This window comes from Tupaia chinensis, unplaced genomic scaffold (genome assembly GCF_000334495.1).
Source record: "Tupaia chinensis unplaced genomic scaffold, TupChi_1.0 Scaffold000341_1, whole genome shotgun sequence".
Classification (NCBI taxonomy): domain Eukaryota; kingdom Metazoa; phylum Chordata; class Mammalia; order Scandentia; family Tupaiidae; genus Tupaia; species Tupaia belangeri.
Genome location: NW_006159835.1, coordinates 3,807,309 through 3,825,781, shown reverse-complemented (window position 1 = coordinate 3,825,781; position 18,473 = coordinate 3,807,309). Strand labels below are relative to the sequence as shown.

Genomic DNA, 18,473 nt, shown 5'->3' with positions numbered 1-18,473 from the left:
CAGCAGGAACCTTCAAACAACCCAACACTAGGTAACGGAGCCATCGCTGCTGATTCTTTGGATGAACAAGAGGCTGCCTTTGAATCTGTTTTTGTCGAAACTAGTAAGGTTCCAGTTACACCCGATTCCACTGGGAAAAGTGGAGATAAACAAGATCTTTGATATTTTTCATGTTTGCCTGCAGTTGAACAACATTTTAGAATACTTTTTAAAATTATTTCTTACAAAGAAATTAATATACAGTCTAATGAAAACATTTGTTGCGGGCTACTCCAGGTGTTTTGCTGCTAGAAATGATTAAAGTTATACACTAGTATGTTGGTCTAGTGACCTGGTTACATTTTACAAGTAATTGGACCATGAGGACACTTGTTCACATAGACTTAAAGATTATGGAGATTGCTAATGTTTTCGTCTTATTTAAATTCCTAGGTTTATTGGAAGAGTAAGACTGATGAACTGTAAAGTGCACAGTTTACTGCAGGAGGGATCATTAATGCTTTTTAAAGTTTTAGGTTAACTGACTTGGAATTCCTCAGAAATTGGGAAATAATATATAAGATGAGAACAGGCAAAAAGGCCAATTTTTTTTACAACTTTAAGTAAACTGAATAATAAACACTTTTTCTGGTCTGTATAATGTACAGTGTTGGGTTTACTTTAGGCAGTAATATGTTTTCACCTACAAACAACTGATACTATTACCTTTTATTTTACTTTTAAAAAGTGAAAGGTCACTAGAAGTATGATAAGGGAGTTGGTTCTAGAGTAGTTAGCCCCAATCATTCTCCCTACTAGTAAAAAGTTTGACATTTATCTTTCTTATAAACATTTCCATTTCTTCTGAGGATCATAGAACTTTACCCCCTTATGGTATGATTATTTTTCATCCCAGATAAGTTAAAATATATAAAAGATTTACTTTCATTTTTCTCCAGCTAGGGCTCAAGTCCTATGAGTTTGCACTTAATGATACAATCAGTTCAAGCAGTAATGATTTTTATGTTTCCATAGATTCTCTGCTTCTACCTAGTGTAAATGCTTTTCAAAATTCCATATTCAGAATGTTCTTTAAACACTGAAAATGTGTCATGTTGGATATATATTTGATTTAGGTTTGATTTTTACTACTGATACTATAAATAAAATGCTCAATTGCCAGTTAGAATATGATAATGCTATTTGATTTGGGTTTTTTTGTTTGATAATTATTTTTAATGCAGCTAATTTTCAATACACTGAATATTTCCCCACAAAACTGAAAATTTTATATACTTGCTATGATCATACTACAGATACTGTCAGGGATACAGGTGTACAAGAATGCATTTACAGATACGGTTGGAAACTTTGAATTAATTGATAAAGAGTGATTTAGTATTTTTGTCTTTCTTCTTATAGACTTTATGTTCACCAAATGAGTAATTCTAGAACAGTTCAGACTAAAACATACAGGAACCAAATATATATCCACCATAGAAGAATTTTGCTAGAGACTTCTCAGGAAGCACTTTCTTGAAATGACAGTGTAATAATTAAAATACAATTTAAAATAGAAACCTTGGCCCTATGTTAAAAAACTAAATACTTGTAAAATTTATTTATTGTAGGCCTATTTTTCTGACACCCAGGTGTTAGCCTTCAAGTTGAGGAGATTGTTTCTTGTATATTATTTTCCGTTTGTGTTCTACAATTAAAAGTTCAGCTTTGATTTGTGAGAGAATAATTTATTGTAGTTTTATTCTTGAAATAAATTTTTGAATAGATAGATTATTAAATTTGATGTTAAAACATCTAAATTGAATGCTAGAAGTAAAGCATACGTGAAATGTTGAGTCAACTCTGGTAAGGTTAGAAAAGGTTAAGTCAGTAGGATAGAATTTATTTCTATTAAAGCTGTATAGGGAGAAGAATAAAGCACAGAAAAAATGAGTTTAACTTTTAAGGTGTTTATCGTTGAGTAAGTATGCTAAATTGCAAAATGTATTATCTGGCAACTATTTGTGTCTGAAAATTCCTTTTCTGTTAAAATTATAGAAAAGAGATTTAGGACTGCAATAAGCAGTGAAATGTTTAATTTCTTTTATCATGACAATTTTAGAATAACTTTTTTTAGATGAGATTAAATGTTATGTTCAAGGCTCCAATATTAATTTTAGAAACTTATTTAAGGAGTGCTACTTTACAGAAATAACTAACTGAAATAAAAACATTTTTAGTTAAATAACAAGGCATAAGTTGCAGAAAGAAAGCAAGTTTAAGTTTTCTGATTGTATTTTATTCAGAAAGGAAAAGTTAAGAAGACTAAATTTTCATGTTTTAACATTTTATTTAGGTACTTGATTTAGTCTGTCAGTGTGTCATAATTATATACTTATTTGAATACCACTATCAGAACAGAAATTAAATGCACTTCAGATTCTATTTTTAATAGATTGTGAAGTTTCTTTTATTGATTAAATAAAAATATATTAAACTTCATTGGCTTTTTAAAAATCAGTTGTTAACTCATTTGCAGGATCAGAATGAATGTAAAAAATTAGGTTGTTTCTTCATATTTTTGTGTATATTCCAACTACAAACCATGTGCTACTTCTTTGCAATTTAAAGAAAAATGTTAGCTTTGAATTTATATGATAATTATCTACAGGTGAGTTAAAATAAAAGTAACACTCCAGGCCAGCCTTTTAACATATTGGTTAAGGGAGCCAGATTCCACATGGCCAACTGCAGTTTGAATCTAAACCCCAGTAGCTTGAAAAATGCTTGGGGCATGTGTGCCTGTATGTCTAAAGTCTCAACAGGATAGAGAAGAGAAGGAGAGGGCTTGCATTGTGACCATACACCTTTAGGGGTGCTTTTCCCTCTCTGGTGAATACATATACCCTCTTTAAATTTTTTTTTAAGAGAAATAACATCTAGATTATAGGAGACCTAGATTCTAGTCTGGACATTACTACTTACTATAAAACTTAAGTTCCATTATTTATTTTTCACTTTCCTCATTGATAACATTGAGGATGGCTGCCTCACGTAAGTGTACTTCTCTAAAAATACATAATACAATCAAAAGTGAGATGTGGTCCAGTTTCTGTGGCATAGTTAGTATATAACCCCACTGCAGTACTGGAAGCCATATGCCGACTGTGATTTGAATCCCAGACAGTTGGCCTGAAGCACAACAGGTACATGTGTGCATGCCCAGTCCTGGCAAGCAGAAAGACTAGAGGAAGGGGCATGGCATGACTGTGCCCTGTTGGAGGGTACTTCTCTCTCTCTCTCACCTGCATGTATACTCACGATAACATAAATAAAGAAAAAAGTAATAATCGCAATTAAGTTTTGAAAATTTTTTCATGTACACTTAAACGTCTTAAGGACTGTAAAAATGTCAAGAGTATTTTTATTAGTCTAGAATTTCTGATTCACACATATTTAATTAAAAATTAGAATTTGTGGGGCCAGCAGGTGGCATAATGGTTATGTCACTGGTCTCCCACATGGCTTACCATAGTTCAAATCCTGGACCTGGTGGCTTGAAAATCACGTCGGGCATGTGTGTGTGTGCATGCTCAAGGTCCCAGGAGGAGAATGGAGCAGAAGGAATTACTGTGTGACCATCTTCCCTGGGGGGTGATTTCTCAATTTCCCTCTCACTGTCTCTGTCTCTCTCTCTGGCAAGTACACACACATCATAACGTAAACCTCTAAAAAAATCTTTTTAATTTAAAAATTAAAATTAGTGGGGCCAGCCGGTGGCATGGTGTTTAAGGCGCTACACACTCCCACATGGCCAACCATGGTTTGAGTACTGAACCTGGTGGCTTGCTTTCTCACTTTCCCTCTCTTTCTCTTTCTCTGGTCAAATTAAAATAAATGAATAAATAAAATTAAATACTTTTTAAAAAGTTAAAATTAGTTCACTTGTACTTATAGCTTTGCCCAAAATATAATTTTAATTATTTTACTGGTTACTAGAATAACTTAACTTAGGAAAACACAGTGGAATATTTGTTCAACACGGAAATTTTGTATTATCTGTATTGCCTTGAAATATTCTTTCATATTGTATAGTTTTTTATTTAACTTATGAATGAGTTGTTTCTTTTCATGTCAGCTACCTCATGAATCCTGTGGAATATTTCCTATATTCTGACCTATGTATGGACTTTCCTATTTCAAGAGATAAATACTAAGTGATATAACTGAATCTTAAAAATGTTTCCACGGGCGGCCAGCAGGTGGAGCAGTGGTTAAAGGCGCTGGACTCCCATATGGCCAATCACGGTTCTAGTCCTGGACCTGGCAATTTGCTTTCTCACTTGCCGTCTCTCTCTCTCTCTCTCTTTCTCTCTCTCTCTCTCTCACTCTGTTTCTCTCTGGCCAGAATGAAATAAATAAAGTTGTATAAAATAATTTTTAAAAATGTTTCTGCTCATATAAAATATGTATTTTGTTTTATAAGGACCTCAAATGCTTAAGAGTTGAGCCAATCATTGATCATTCTCTTCATTAAGGACATCAATGTCATTGGTCCAGAAAGGCTATACATACGTTCTGTTTTTACCTTACTGATTTTTACCCATCTCCTGCCGTAGTTCCATACTGCTCCTTCTCTGCTGTGTTTAATGTTTCCCCTTCCAGGCCATCATCCTTATTTTTATATATTTCCTGGAAAAACCATGTAATAATATTTATTTGTATAAGTTTTGAAGTTTTATATAAATTAAACTGTGGTATAAATTATATTCTAACGTTCATAAAGTAATTAGGTTTTCAAAACCTGTCCATGTTACTTTTAACATACTTCTAACGGGTACATATTATTCTATTGTACTCACATACCTCAGCTTTTTTTTCTTATAGTTATAAATTTCTTAGGTTATACCTAGCTATTCACACTTCTACAAATTGATATACTGGTACTTCAAAAAGTTCATGAAAGAAGAGAATTAGAGAAAGAAGAAATAAATGATCAAATGGCTTAAAGAGGCCAGGGCTGGAAATGCAGAGTAAATCTGTGTTTGACTCTGAGTTGAAGAGATTTAAGGAACTTTGGGAGAATTTAAAAGGAGAAATAGAAAGGGACAGGACAAATGAGATCAGCAGATAGCATAATGGTTACATAGTCGACCATGGTTTGAGTCCAGGATCCAGCAGCTTAAAACTCGCGTCAATGCATGCTGCATGCCCAAGATTCTGAGAGAAGAATGGAGGAGAAGGGATTGCAGCATGTCCATCCCCCTAGGAGGTGATGTCTCACAGTCTCTCTGTCTTGAACATGCCCTATATAGCAAATACCTCTCTCTTAAAGAAAGGGACATGACTCAACATCAGGGATTGCTGCATTTGGAAATGAGGTGAGATTAGAGAAACAAAAGGAGGAGAAAAGAAGACATCTGAAGATGAAAAGGAACAGTTAAAGTTAAAACAATCTCTGGAATATAATTTGGATGAAGAAATAAAAATGGTGAATTAGAGAAAGAGATAACTGGATTTAAGAAACTCTTAGAAATGAAGAACAAAGTTAATATGAAATTGGAGAAATTCGTTTCCAAGAGATTGAAAAGCCAGTCAATTTGAAATGCATATTCAAGTTAATATGCTAAAATATAAGATTGATGATTTTACAGCAAAACTGGAAACTATACCTTCAAAACATACATCTAGATTCAAAGAATCAAATTCTTTAGCAGGAATTGTCATCTATGACAGGAATACAGAAGAAATGTGTAAAAACTAGAGAAGAATAAGTTGCAATAAGTAGTGAACCTCAAAAGTCATATGGAAATAACTATGGTAGAATATTTTCAAGTAGAACAGTATAAATGGAAGATTGAAGGAAGAGCAAGTCAAGATATAGAAAAAAAGTTAAAAGAAGTTGAACCTGGACCAGCAGTTAGCGTAATGGCTATGTCGCTGGACTCCCATGTAGTCGACCACGATTCAAGTCCTGGACCTGCTGGCTTAAACTCACGCTGGGTACATGTGCATGCATGCCCACGATCCCAAGAAGAGAATGGAGGAGAAGGGGTTGCGGCATGGCCATCCCCCCTGGGGAGTGATTTCTTGCTTCCTATCTCTCTGTCTCTCTCTCTGTCTTTCTGGCAAGCACGTGTACCCTATAGCAAAAACCTCTCCATAAAAAAAAAATAAAAAGTTTAATCTACTTTTACAGGCATAAGCAGCAGCTCACGAAAACTTAGAGCAGTTAAGAGAGAGTAATTATGCTTCAATAAGAAGTCAGATGGAGGGGCTGGCAGGTGGCATGGTGGTTAAGGGTGCTGGATGGCTGACCACGTTTTAGTCCTGGACCCAGTGGCTTGCTTTCTCACTTTCTCTCTAGTCAAATTAAAATAATAACGATAAATAAAGTTAAATTTTAAAAATTTAAAAACTCCCAGTTAAAAAAAAATAAGTCAAATGGAACTTAGAATTAGAAAGATGAAATTTGAACTCTTCAAAAAAAGAGCTTCTCAAGTGTAATAAAACAGAATTGGAAAATCTAGAAGAATCACATATAAGATCATTATCAGATAAACTGAACAAGACTAAGAAGAAGTTAGCAGAAGTCAGTGCCAAACTTCTTGTGGAAAAAGAGCAGAATAGTTAGATACTCATCAGTCTTACTATAGGACCAGTCCTAGAGTCACTTCATGTTGGAAATCTTAAAAATAGTTGAGTGTACAACAGAAATCTTAGTTCAAGAGAAACTCAGTGATTCTGAGACAGGAAGTAGACCCAGTGAGTAGGTAAATAGGGCAGCAAACCCCAAGGAAGAGCCTATCAGGAAATGCAACCGAAACCTCTTTGAAGATTCCTTCCTTCTACCCTTCCCACTGGCTCTTGGCACCAGAAGGGTTGTCTTTGTTCTCCTGTCCCAGATATACACACAGAAATTGACCACTGGGATGAAACACTAAGTCAGCATTCATGACAGTACATCCAGATATGGATCCTAATTCCTTCAAAGACCACCCTGGGCATGTATGTTGAGGTAATTAAAATCCTCACCTGAGAGATGCACAAGTGCCGGAAAAAGCCCCAGAAACCAAAGAAGCCAGATACTGTGACAGACCTCTCCCTGCTAAATATTCATCACCAACCCCCAGTATAAAAGTAACACCTATCATGCCCAAAACAATTGTCCTCCTCTGGCAGCTGCCCACCCACATGTCTTAGGCATGGAATATATTTCCTTCCTATTAGAAATTTTTAATTTTCTATTAAAATTTTTCTTTAAAAAAAGATAAAAGGGAGGGAAAAAAGAAAATAGAGTTAAAGTATGAATTTTTCTTTTTTTACTTATTTTTTTGCTAAGGGATATGTGTGATCACTAGAGAGAGGAGAAAGCTACCCCTGCTGCCCCTTCCTCCCAGGAATGGTCACACCACAATCCCTTTTGGCCCATCTCTCCCTTTCAGGAGTATTGGGCACACATGCACACACACCCAGTGTGTCTTAAGCAGCCAGGTCTGAAACCTGAACTTAATGGTTGGCCATATGAAATCTGGCTGCCTTAACCCCATACCACAGAGCCAGCCACAAGTTTATTTTGAATCCATGCTTAGTTTTTTCATAATACATTTTCCCATGAATTTTTTGAAGACCCCTTATACATGATTTTCTATGAACCTGCCCTGTATTCTCTGGCATATATGTCATAGAGCAGACGATGGGGTTTTGTTTATGTTTCTATTTAATTGCAGTAATGCTCGTTCTCAGGGAGGAATGATTAGCAGTTTACCCTTCTACGTGCAATACACGAGGGTTTCATTTTCTCTACATCATCAACAGCACTCAGTATATTCTGATTTTTGCTAATCTGATGTTTATGAAATTGTATTTTTTTTCTTTCTTTTTTTTTTTAAGCTTCAAGAGTTTTGTTGTCTGTAAAAAAGTTGGCATTTTCCTTAGGTCATCATCTCTTCAGTTTCACACAATTACCAGTCATGAGAGGAAGTACAGAGGACACAGGTTCAGGACATCCATTGACATTTTTTTATTTTTTTTGAGAGGTTTTTTGCTACAGGGCGCATGTGCTCACAAGACAGAGAGAGACAGAGAGACAGAAAATGAGAAATCACCCCCCAGGGGAGATGGCCATGCCACAATCCCTTCTCCTCCATTCTCCTCTTGGGATCTTGGGCACGCACGCACACACGCCCGGCGTGAGTTTTAAACCACCGGGTCTGGGACTTGAACCGCAGTCAACTACATGGGAGTCCAGCGACATAGCTATTACGCTAACTGCTGGTCCCCCATCCATTGACATTTTTAAAGCCATGAAAACGTTTTGACCTGAACACTATCACATGCAATCATTTCTTTGTAAGTCATTTCTTTTATAAAGTCAACAGTCATGTAAGCATTAGCTTTTTAAAGAATTACGGTTTTGGGGACCAGCAGTTGGCATAATGGCTATATTGCTGTACTCCCATGTAGTTGACCACAGTTCAAGTCTCGGAGCCTGTGGCTTAAACTCACACTAGGTACATGTGTGTGTGTGCCCAGGATCTCGAGAGGAGAATGGCAGAGAAGGAATTGCGGTGTGGCCAACCCCCCCCCCACGGCATGATTTCTCACTTTCTGTCTCTCTGTCTCTCTCTGTCTTTCTGGTGAGCACACGCGTGCCCTATAGCAAAAACCTCTGCAAAAAAAGAAAAAAAGAATTATGTTTTTTAACTGTTTATTTATTTACTTATTTTCATTTGACCAGAAAGGGACAGAGCAAGAGACAGAGGAAGGGAGGGGGAAAGTGAGAAAGCAAGCCACCAAGTCTGTGACTCGAACCACGTTTGGCCATGTGGAAGTCCAGCACCCTCAATCACCATGCCACATGCCAGCCCCATGTTAGCATTATTTTTTACCTGAGTATATGACAGGAAAATGTTTAAATCAATATATAATCAAGTACTCTGTACTGGCATTGTTAATCTTGAAGAAAGTAGCCGAGCATAAATAGAACAAGAACATCATGTCTTTACTTTCCAGTGGGGCTGGATCATTTGATATAATAAAGGTGTTCATTAGCAGAATTTACCACAATGTTAGTGTAGATTTTATGTTATTTGATAAAATATAGCAATGAGGAAATTAACTGAGTTTTTTTTTTCTTTCTCTCTCTCTTCAATATTTGCTTTCAGAGAAAAAATCCTGAGGCCTGTAGGGATTTCTGATGCCAGGAAACCGTAAAGCATGAGCATATATTTAGCAATCAGGATGACTTAGCTCATGGTGGTTAGCACATGTGTAATTACAATTTGCATTCCAGTTATTTAAACTTTTAGAGATATTTTTTCTCAGAAAAGAATAAGAACATATGAAGTAAATTACTATCTTTTAAATTAAACAGTTCACTAAATTAAATATTTTTCACCATATACATTGACATCTAACAACTTCTACATACTAGATACTTCTATTTTTCCAATTTCAGTCCAAACATATGGCTTTTAATTAGGTACATGACACAAATTCTAGTACAGATTTTCTAATTAGTTGTATGGGTCTAGACAAGTCATTTTAGAGCTCTGCCCTTACATCAGAGACAATAATACCCTTCTTTAAAGCTACCTTTTAGGTAAAGAGACATAAGAATATGTGAAAACATTTTGCTAAAGTTGCTAAACAAATGTAAGTAAAATATTTACCATATTAACTATTTTTTCTAATATTTGATTGACATTTTTATAATTTAACCAAAATGAAAATTGAGCACTTTCTGGACTGTAAAATTCAGTAGTTACACAAGTTGAATTAAACTAATAAAGTTAATCCTAATAATAAATGCATTCATCCATGTTCTCATTTCCTTATATTTAGAAATAATAATTATAACAATAGGTAAAATTTCATTAAGGTATTCCTATTTATTCTAGTTTAGGAGTTCTTGCCCATGTCCATGACTGACTGGCATCAGCCACTGCATCAGGTACTTGAACTCATATTATCCATTGATTTTTGTCAGGCAGATTTGGTAGCCCTAATGTGATCTGTCTGTCAGCCCAAATGCCAGATCAAGCCTGTCATTCTCATCATCAGTGATTGATTCTAATCTCTCAAATATGTGCTTTTCAAAGATGAGGTGACAAGTGGAGCAAGCCAAGGTTTCCTCACATCATCAAATCTAGGTTATTTTCAACCACAACATCTAGGAGAGTGTCACTAACTTTTCCTTTGGTCGTTTATGTTTCACCATCATGGTTCATAAAGTGGATTGTTATTTTATCTTGTGAGCTGCTCCGCGCCTGCGCGGCCGGCTGGCCACCATGCCACCTCCTGGGCTCCGTAGCAGGTCACCGGCTCCCACGCAGGGTCTGGCCAGCAGCAGCCACTGGGGAACCAGGCCACAGACCACGGTGGAGGCGGCGCACCGGAGCCGGGAGCCCCCGCGCTGGCTATCGCACACCTAAACTGAGATATTCTTGATCACGTACCTACTGGGAGTAGAAAATCTCCCCAAGAAATAGGAAGAGAACCTCTGAAGAATGGCCTCACAGAACTGGTAAGTTAGCTTTCTCCGGATTTTGGAGATTTTCCCGGTTCTAACCTAATTCCTCAGTGGCCAGCTGTTTTCTGGTAAGCCATGGTCTTGCAGTTGCTGTTTTCCCTCCAAAGTTATGAAAGTTTTTGTTTTTCAACACAAATTGGAAGATATCTTTAGCTCTACCTACTCACTGAATACACTGCCACTATGGGTTACACAGGGATTGGTGAAAGTCTTCAAACAGTTGGACCTTCTTGCCTTTTCCTCCCTTTTCCAGGAAAAGGGCAGGTGGTATTAACTGGTTTTCAGTCATGTTCCAAAGAGTTTGATGAATATTTTCATTCAACATAGAAGTCTGAAGTATTGCTTAGTATGGTTCTCCAATTGTAGAAAGCTTCTTCTGTAGGCAACATTCCATAGCAGTTGGAATTTCCTCAAATATGAGGATAATAGTTGATGAAAGCCAGGTAGTTTTTGTAATCTGCTGAGTACTGCAGGTCTCCAGTTGAATGTGGCCTGAGTATCTCAAAATCATCTTAAAATGCTTGACTCAGCTTGTCTTGCTCAACTCAAGTTATACTTCCTTAAGAAATTAATGACTCTGTCCATCAGAGCCCAGTCTAGCATCCACTTGAAATAACCTCCTCCTCCACCAGAACACCTGTCTGCATCACCCTTTCCTAACCCGCTAGCTGCAATTTTGAAATTGCATTTACTAATAAGAGTAAGTTTATGCATGTTAGTCATTCTAGTTTTCCATTCTTAGAGAAGTAATTTGCCTATTTTTCTGTTAGGTTTTTCTCTCGCTGATTATGGTACAAGAAATTGTTTATAAATTCTAGATGTCATTTTGGGGCTGGCAGGTAGCATGGTGGTTAAGGATGCTGGACTCCCACATGGCTGACACTGGACTGAGATCCAGACTTGGTGGCTTGCTTTCCCACTTTCTCTCTCTCCCTCCCTCTCTCTCCGGTCAAATAAAAATAAATAAATAAAGTTAAATAAACTAATTCTTAATAATAATAGATGTTGTTTCCTTGTCAAGTTCAGATTTTGGAATTAGCTTAGTCTTATCATTTTTCAATTCTTGTTTTTGATATCTTTCATGGGATAGAAAATACTCAATTGTTTTTGTGTATGTGTGTGGTTTTGTTTGTTTGTTTGTTTTTTTAACCATAGGGCATGTGCACTTGCCGGAGAAAGACAGAGATGGAAAGTGAGAAATCACCCCCTAGTGGGATGGTCACACCACAAGCCCTTCTCCATTCTCTTCTTGCAATTTTGGGCATGCATGCATACCCACCTGGCATGATTTTCAAGCCACCAGGTCTGGGATTTGAACTGTAGTTGGCCATGTTCTAGTTAGTTTCTTTGGAGAATTTAACCTCTTTTATTCACTCTTCTCATCTATGAAATAAGGATAATAATCATACCAATTTCACTGAGTTGTTAAGAAGACTAAAGTATGCTGTGTATTATGCATTTAGCAAAGTGCCTGGTATATGATAAGAGCTCATTGTAGATTAACTCATGCTGTTAAAAGTGATAAGCACTTGGGGACCAGCAGATGGCTTGATGCTTATGTCACTGGACTCTCAGGTAGTTGACCATGGTTTGAGTCCTGGGCTTGGGTGCATGTGCATGCGTGTCCAAGATCACGAGAGGAGAACAGAGGAGAAGGGATGGCAGCATGGCCATCCCCCAGTGTGTGTGTGTGTGTGTGTGTGTGTGTGTGTGTGTGTGTGTGTGTGGTTTCTTGCTTTCTTTCTCTGTCTCTCCAGTGAGCACACATCCTACAGCAAAAATCTCTCTTAAAAAAAAAAAAAGAAAAAGTGATAAGCACTTGTTAATAATATGGCTATCAAGATGCACTTTTGAATCAGGAACTGTCTTTAAAGATGAAAGACAAAGAGTTGGCAGGTGGCGTAGTAGCTAAGGTACTGGACTCCCACATGGAGTCCAACCACGGTTCAAGTCCTGGACATGATGGCTTGCTTTCCCACTTTCCCTCCCTCTCTCTATCTCTCTGGCCAAATTTTTTAAAAATGCAATTTTCAAAAAATAAAGATGAAAGAAATGATAAGGGGATCAAGTAGAACAGTGTCCTTTGGGAATAGGGATATTCTTAAGTAGCAGTTTAAAAAAAAAAGGTAATTCTCTCTACCTGTTTTTTTGCACAGGTATTGAGAGACATGGGAGAAGAATAAGGTTTAGCAGTAAGCTATCAACATTCCACATGTTGGGCATAGAATTACCACATATATGTACATATGTGATGACACCATGTAGGACTTGGAGTCTCAACACTTGGCATCTCAGCTTAAGTGGGTTCTATAAATCGGAGTCTCTAATTTATTTTAATAATTACCTAATTTTATTCATTGTTATTTTTATTTAATTTGACCAGAGCCAGTGAGAGAGAAGGAAAGTGAGAAAGCAAACCACCAGGTTCAGAACTCAAACTGTGTCAATCATGTGGGAGTCCAGTGCCTTAACCACCACAGCATGTGCTGGCCCCTAGCCTCCACTTTTTGTTAGTAAAAAAAAAAAATCCACAGTGGGCAATAGTAACCATAGAGACAATTGGGAAATGAACATGGCCCCAGTACACTTTTAATTTCTTACAGACCTGAAGCAGATGAAGGAAAATATGCATACTGAGACTTTTCCACATTGGTTTTTATTATTTTGTACAACTTTTTGCCTTTTCATGGTGAAGAAGTTACATTTAATTTTAAATCTGTTCTCTGGTAATGTTTAGTAGTAGCTGGAGTCCCAAGGACATTTGCATTTATTTTTATTGCCTTTGTTCATAAACACTTTTCTCTGTATTTTTTCCCCCAGTACAAATGGAGTTCCTTTCTGGTCTTGCATTTATTTTAGTTAAAAATATTTCAAAAATAATTTATTCTAATAAAGTCAATAATAAAAGTCTGGGTAGCATAAAATCCTTGAATTAGGCTATGATGTAGAGATTGTCAATTTACCACAAGTATTCACTCTCCTATCATTTAAAGTTGAACTCCCACACATTAGTTGGTTACACAAGTATTCAGGGTCTACATTTTCTAGGGGCCTACTTTATGATAAGTTCTAGCCAACAGGATGTAAGTGGAACTGATACATGTGACTTCTGGACCATGCCTTTGAAAGCGCTGCATCATGCAACAAAGTATATGGGGAAAAAGCTCATCACAAATCAGAGAAACGCAAATTAAAACCACAGCAAGTAAGATCTCATCTCATAACTATTAAAATGGCTATCATTAAAAAAAGAGGGATCAGCAGGTGATGTAGCAGTTAAGTTGCTGGACTTCCACACGGCCAACTGTGGTTTGATTCCCAGACCCGGAGGCTTGAAACTCACACTGGGTACATGTGAGTGTGTGCCCAAAATCCTGAAAGGAGAATGGGGAAGGGATTGTGGTGTGGTCATCTCCCTGAGAGGTGATTTCTCATTTTCTATCTCTCCGCCTCTCAATCAAATGCATGTGCCCTATAGCAAAAATCTCTCTTTAAAAAAAAAAAAAAAAGGGACCAGTAGTTAGCATAATGGCTATGTTGCTGGACTCCCATGTAGTCGACTGTGGTTCGAGTCCTGGACCCCGTGGCTTAACTCACGCTGGGTGCATGTGCGTGTGCGTGTCTGCCCAGGATCCCAAGAGGAGAATGGCGGAGACGGGATCACGGCGTGGCCATCCCCTCTGGGGGGTGATTTCTCATTTTCTGTCTGTCTTTCTGGTGCGCACACGCACCCTATAGCAAAAACCTCTTAAAAAAAAAAAAGTAAGCAAGAAAAGAAAAGAAAGGCAAGGGGGCCGGCAGGTGGCATGGTGGTTAAGATCACTGGACTCCCACATGGCCACCCGTGGTTCAAGTCCGGGACCTGGAGGCTTGTTTCCTCACTTTTCCTCTCTCTCTCTCTGGAAATATAAAAATAATAATAATAAAGTTAAATAATTCTTTAGAAAAACAAGAAAAAGTGTTGGAGAGGATGTGGAGAAGAGAGAACTCTTCTACACCACTGATGGGAATGTAAATTAGTACAGCCATGATGAAAAACACTACAGTTTCCTTGAAAAATTAAAAACCAGACTACCATACAATCCAGCAATCCCACTACTGGGTACACAAAGGGTTTTCAAAAGGTTCACAGAAAATGTTAATTATGAAAAAAACAATGCATGAATTCCAAAAATTTTACACCAAAATAATTCCACTTTTCCATGAGCTTTTAAAGTCCCCTTGTGTATTTATAGGAGTTCAAATCAGTATGTCAAAGAGATGTCTGCCTGCCTGTGTTCATTTCAGCATTATAACAGCCAAGATATGAAAGCAACCTAGGTGTCCATCAACTGATCAACAGATAAAGAAAATGTGATACACATACAAGGGAATACTATTTAGTCTTCAAAAAGGAAACTCAGCAGAAACTCAGCAGGTGATGTGGTTGTTAAGGCGCTAAACTCCCTCACGGCCAACCATGGTTTGAGTCCCAGACCCAGTAGCTTGAAAATCACACCAGGTACGTGTGCACGTATGCCCAAGATCCCAGAAGGAGAATGGGGGAGGAGGAATTGTAGTGTGGGCACCCTCCCCTTGGGTTGGGGGTTGGGGGGGGTTCCTTATTTTCCCTCTCAATGTCTCTGGCGAGTGCATGGACCATGTAGCAAAAAATGAAAAAAAAAAAAAAATGGAAACCCTGTCATTGGCAATAACAATGAACCTGGAGGATAGGGAATCTCTATAGAATCTAAAAAAGTTGAACAGAGTAGAATGGTGGTTACCAAGGGTTGGGGGAAATTTTGGTCAAAGGATACAAAAGGAATAAGTTTAAGGGACCAGCAGATGGTGCAGTGATTATGTCATTGGACTCCCACACGATGTACTGTGGTTCAAGTTCCAGACTCAGTGGCTTAAAAATCGCGCCAGGTGTGTATGCGTGCATGCCCAAGATCCAGGAAGGAGAATGGAGAAGGGATTTCTGTGTGGAGCCCTTGAACCCTAAGGCAGAAATCTAAAATAAAAAAGGAAAAAGTTTAAGGGATCTGTTGTACAACATCATTAGTTAATGTATAATTGAAAACTGCCGAGAGTATAAGTGTTCTCAACCCTAGTAAGTACATGAGGTAATATGTTAATTAGCTTGATTTAGCCATACTATAACATACATACTAGGGATCCTCAAAAAGTTCACAAAAAATTGCTTATTATAAAGAAACTGCATGGATTTCAAAACACTGGCACCAGAATAAACTCATATTTATTAAAGTCTCCCAAGACTTCTTGGGATCTCCTCATATTTCAAAATAGTATATTGTACATCTTAAATAAATACAATTTTAAAATTGATTTAAAAAATTCCTGGAGCATGCATTTCTTTTGCCCTGCTTCACATTCCCCTCTGTGGGGTGTGGAAATGAATAAGGGCTCTGCAAACATTTCAGTCAGTCCAAAGTTGTATGTCAAGGATAGCAAAGTAGCCTGGAACTATTCATCTCTCTGTAATATGGTAGAGAAATAAATTTTTATGGGACCAGCAGTTAGCGTAATGGCTATGTTGCTGAACTTTATGTAGTCGACTGGGGTTCGAGTCCTGGACCCAGTGGCTTAAACTCACGCCAGGCGCGCGTGTGTGTGCCCAGGATCCCGAGAAGGGCCACAAGAAGGAACATCTGTACAATACAGAAAAAGACATCTTCCTGATCCAGCTGGTGGCATGGTGATTAAGGCAGCTTGATCCTGCATGGCTGACTGCACAGTTAAGTCCCTGACCTAGTGGCTTGAAAAACACACTGGGCCTGTGTGCATGTGTACCCAAAATCCCCAAAAGAGAATGGAGAAAAAGGGGCTGGAGTGTGGTCATCCCCCCAGGGGTGATTTCTCATGTTTCCCCTTTCTCTGTCTCTCTGGTGAGAATCTGCACCCTATAACAACAGAAACGAAAAGAAAAAAAAAAAAAGAACATGATGAGGAAGAGCTTCAGACACAGAGTATCCAAACCAATCACTCATAGATGCTCAGTAGTGTGTAGGACCAAACAGAAACAGATGTTATGGTGGGGGGTCCTATAGTAGAGTTCTATTCTCGTCAATCTTTGCTTGCAAACTGCTTATTTCCTGATTGACTTCATCTCTTGTTGTTGAACTTTGCTGAAATCAAGAAATGGTAACCAATTTTACAAACTCATATTCCAACCTTTCCTAAATCACTTCCCTCAGAGGTATAGGCTTGGTAATCTTCCTTCCAAGTTAACACAGGTGACACTTTCCCTAATACATTTGGAAAGAGTTGCCAACTTTCCAGCCTGTACTATATTTCCGCCAGCCAGCCAAGGCCCTATGTGTCTTGGATCTTTGTTACTGTAGCACACCATTTTCACCATGTTCTCTTTTAGGGCACACAATCGAAATACAGTGGCTAAAACAAGATTTTTCTCTCTAGCAGTCCAGAAATAATGCTCTGCTTCAGTAGGTAATTCAAGACCCAGGTTCCTTGTATATTATTGCTCTCCAGTCTTTTATGGATTGTTCTTGTCCTTGTGGATTAAGATGGTTTATCACCATCACAAATGAGTGTCAGCCTCTATAAGTGGAAAAAAGGCAGCTTCTCTTTAAGAATTTACCTAACCTAATATCTTTGTGCACAAAACTTACCTTACAAAACTTACCTAACTTTAATGTTTTTGTAGATGTGTAATGGTTACACTGCTGAATTCCCACATAGTTGACCATGGCTCAAGCCCTGGACCCGGCCCCTTACAACTCATGCCAGGCGCGTGTGTATGCGTGCCCAAGATCTTGAGAGGAGAATGGAAGAGAAGGGATTGCTGCATGGCCATCCCCCCAGAGGGTGATTTCTTGGTTTCTGTCTCTCTGGTGAGCACACATGCACTATAGCAAAAATCTCTCTAAAAAATAAATCAAATAATAAAACAAATTTTAAAAATTGCAGAAAGTCAGAGGTGATGCAATTGGAAAAACTTCCTAACATTCTATACAATGAGCAAATTTTTAAAAAGAATTATTTTTAGTTTTATTCATTGTCTTTTATTTTGGGGGGAGAGAGGTTTTTGCTATAGGATGCATGTGCTCGCCAGACAGACAGACAGAGACAGAGAGACAGAAAGTGAGAAATCACCCCCCAGGAGGATGAGGATGGCCATGCCACAATCCCTTCTCCTCCATTCTCCTCCCGGGATCTTGGGCACGCATGCACACGCACCAGGGTGAGTTTAAGCCACTGGGTCTGGGACTCGAACCATGGTCGACTACATGGGGAAGTTGACTGGAGAGAGACAGCAAGAGAGAAGGAAAGTGAGAAAGCAAGCCACTAGGTCTGACACTCGAACCATGGTCAGCCATATGGGAGTCCAGCTGCCTCAACCACCATACCTTAACCTGACGACCCCATCCAATTTGTTTTTAACAAGATATTTAGACACTATTTTATTGGTTGCCAAATAATTTAAAATATTGGGCCAGATCTTCTCAGGAAATGTGAAAAATAACACCAAGGATATCACTGTTACTGTTATCTTACAATTTTATAGGAATTAAAAGCCTGAAGATACAAACTTATGACTGTTAATACTGCCTCTGGATAGTTTTGACATAGTATATATTAAGGATGGCTTTGTTTAGAAGACTGGCAAAGTGTTCCTGGAACAAACACTGTATCTGACTGCCACAAATCAACAGAATGCAATGGTGCCTGGTGGACATGGTAGAGAAAATGTCAATTTTGAGAAAGGAGTGCTTTTAAAGGCATTTCCTTGGAGGCAGTCAAGGATTTTTTTTTTTTCACATTACTGAAAGACCACCTAACATTGTGACTGCTTTATTTCCTTCAACTAGACTGTCAACGTAGGCATAGGTCAATGTTCCCCAACTATTTTTCTTCTGTCCATTCTGCTGGCTTCAATATTCCATGGTCCACTGTAATCTTTTGGTCTTCCTGCTTTGTGGTCTGGCAGCTGTGCCTG

At 38.0% G+C, this 18,473-nt stretch overlaps 1 protein-coding gene and 1 pseudogene across 1 annotated transcript in view; one reads left to right on the top strand and one right to left on the bottom strand.

Moving 5' to 3' along the window:
- PEX13 (peroxisomal biogenesis factor 13) overlaps positions 1 to 2,481 on the top strand; it is a gene marked incomplete in the record, with an annotated part of 17,711 nt that extends 15,230 nt beyond the window's left edge. The window contains 1 exon segment of the mRNA XM_027773344.1: positions 16 to 2,481. Coding sequence (XP_027629145.1) covers positions 16 to 162 — 147 coding nt within the window.
- Positions 2,482 to 9,591: 7,110 nt separating this feature from the next.
- On the bottom strand, positions 9,592 to 11,227 carry LOC102488681 (transcription factor Spi-C-like; annotated as a pseudogene).
- Positions 11,228 to 18,473: the final 7,246 nt, after the last annotated feature.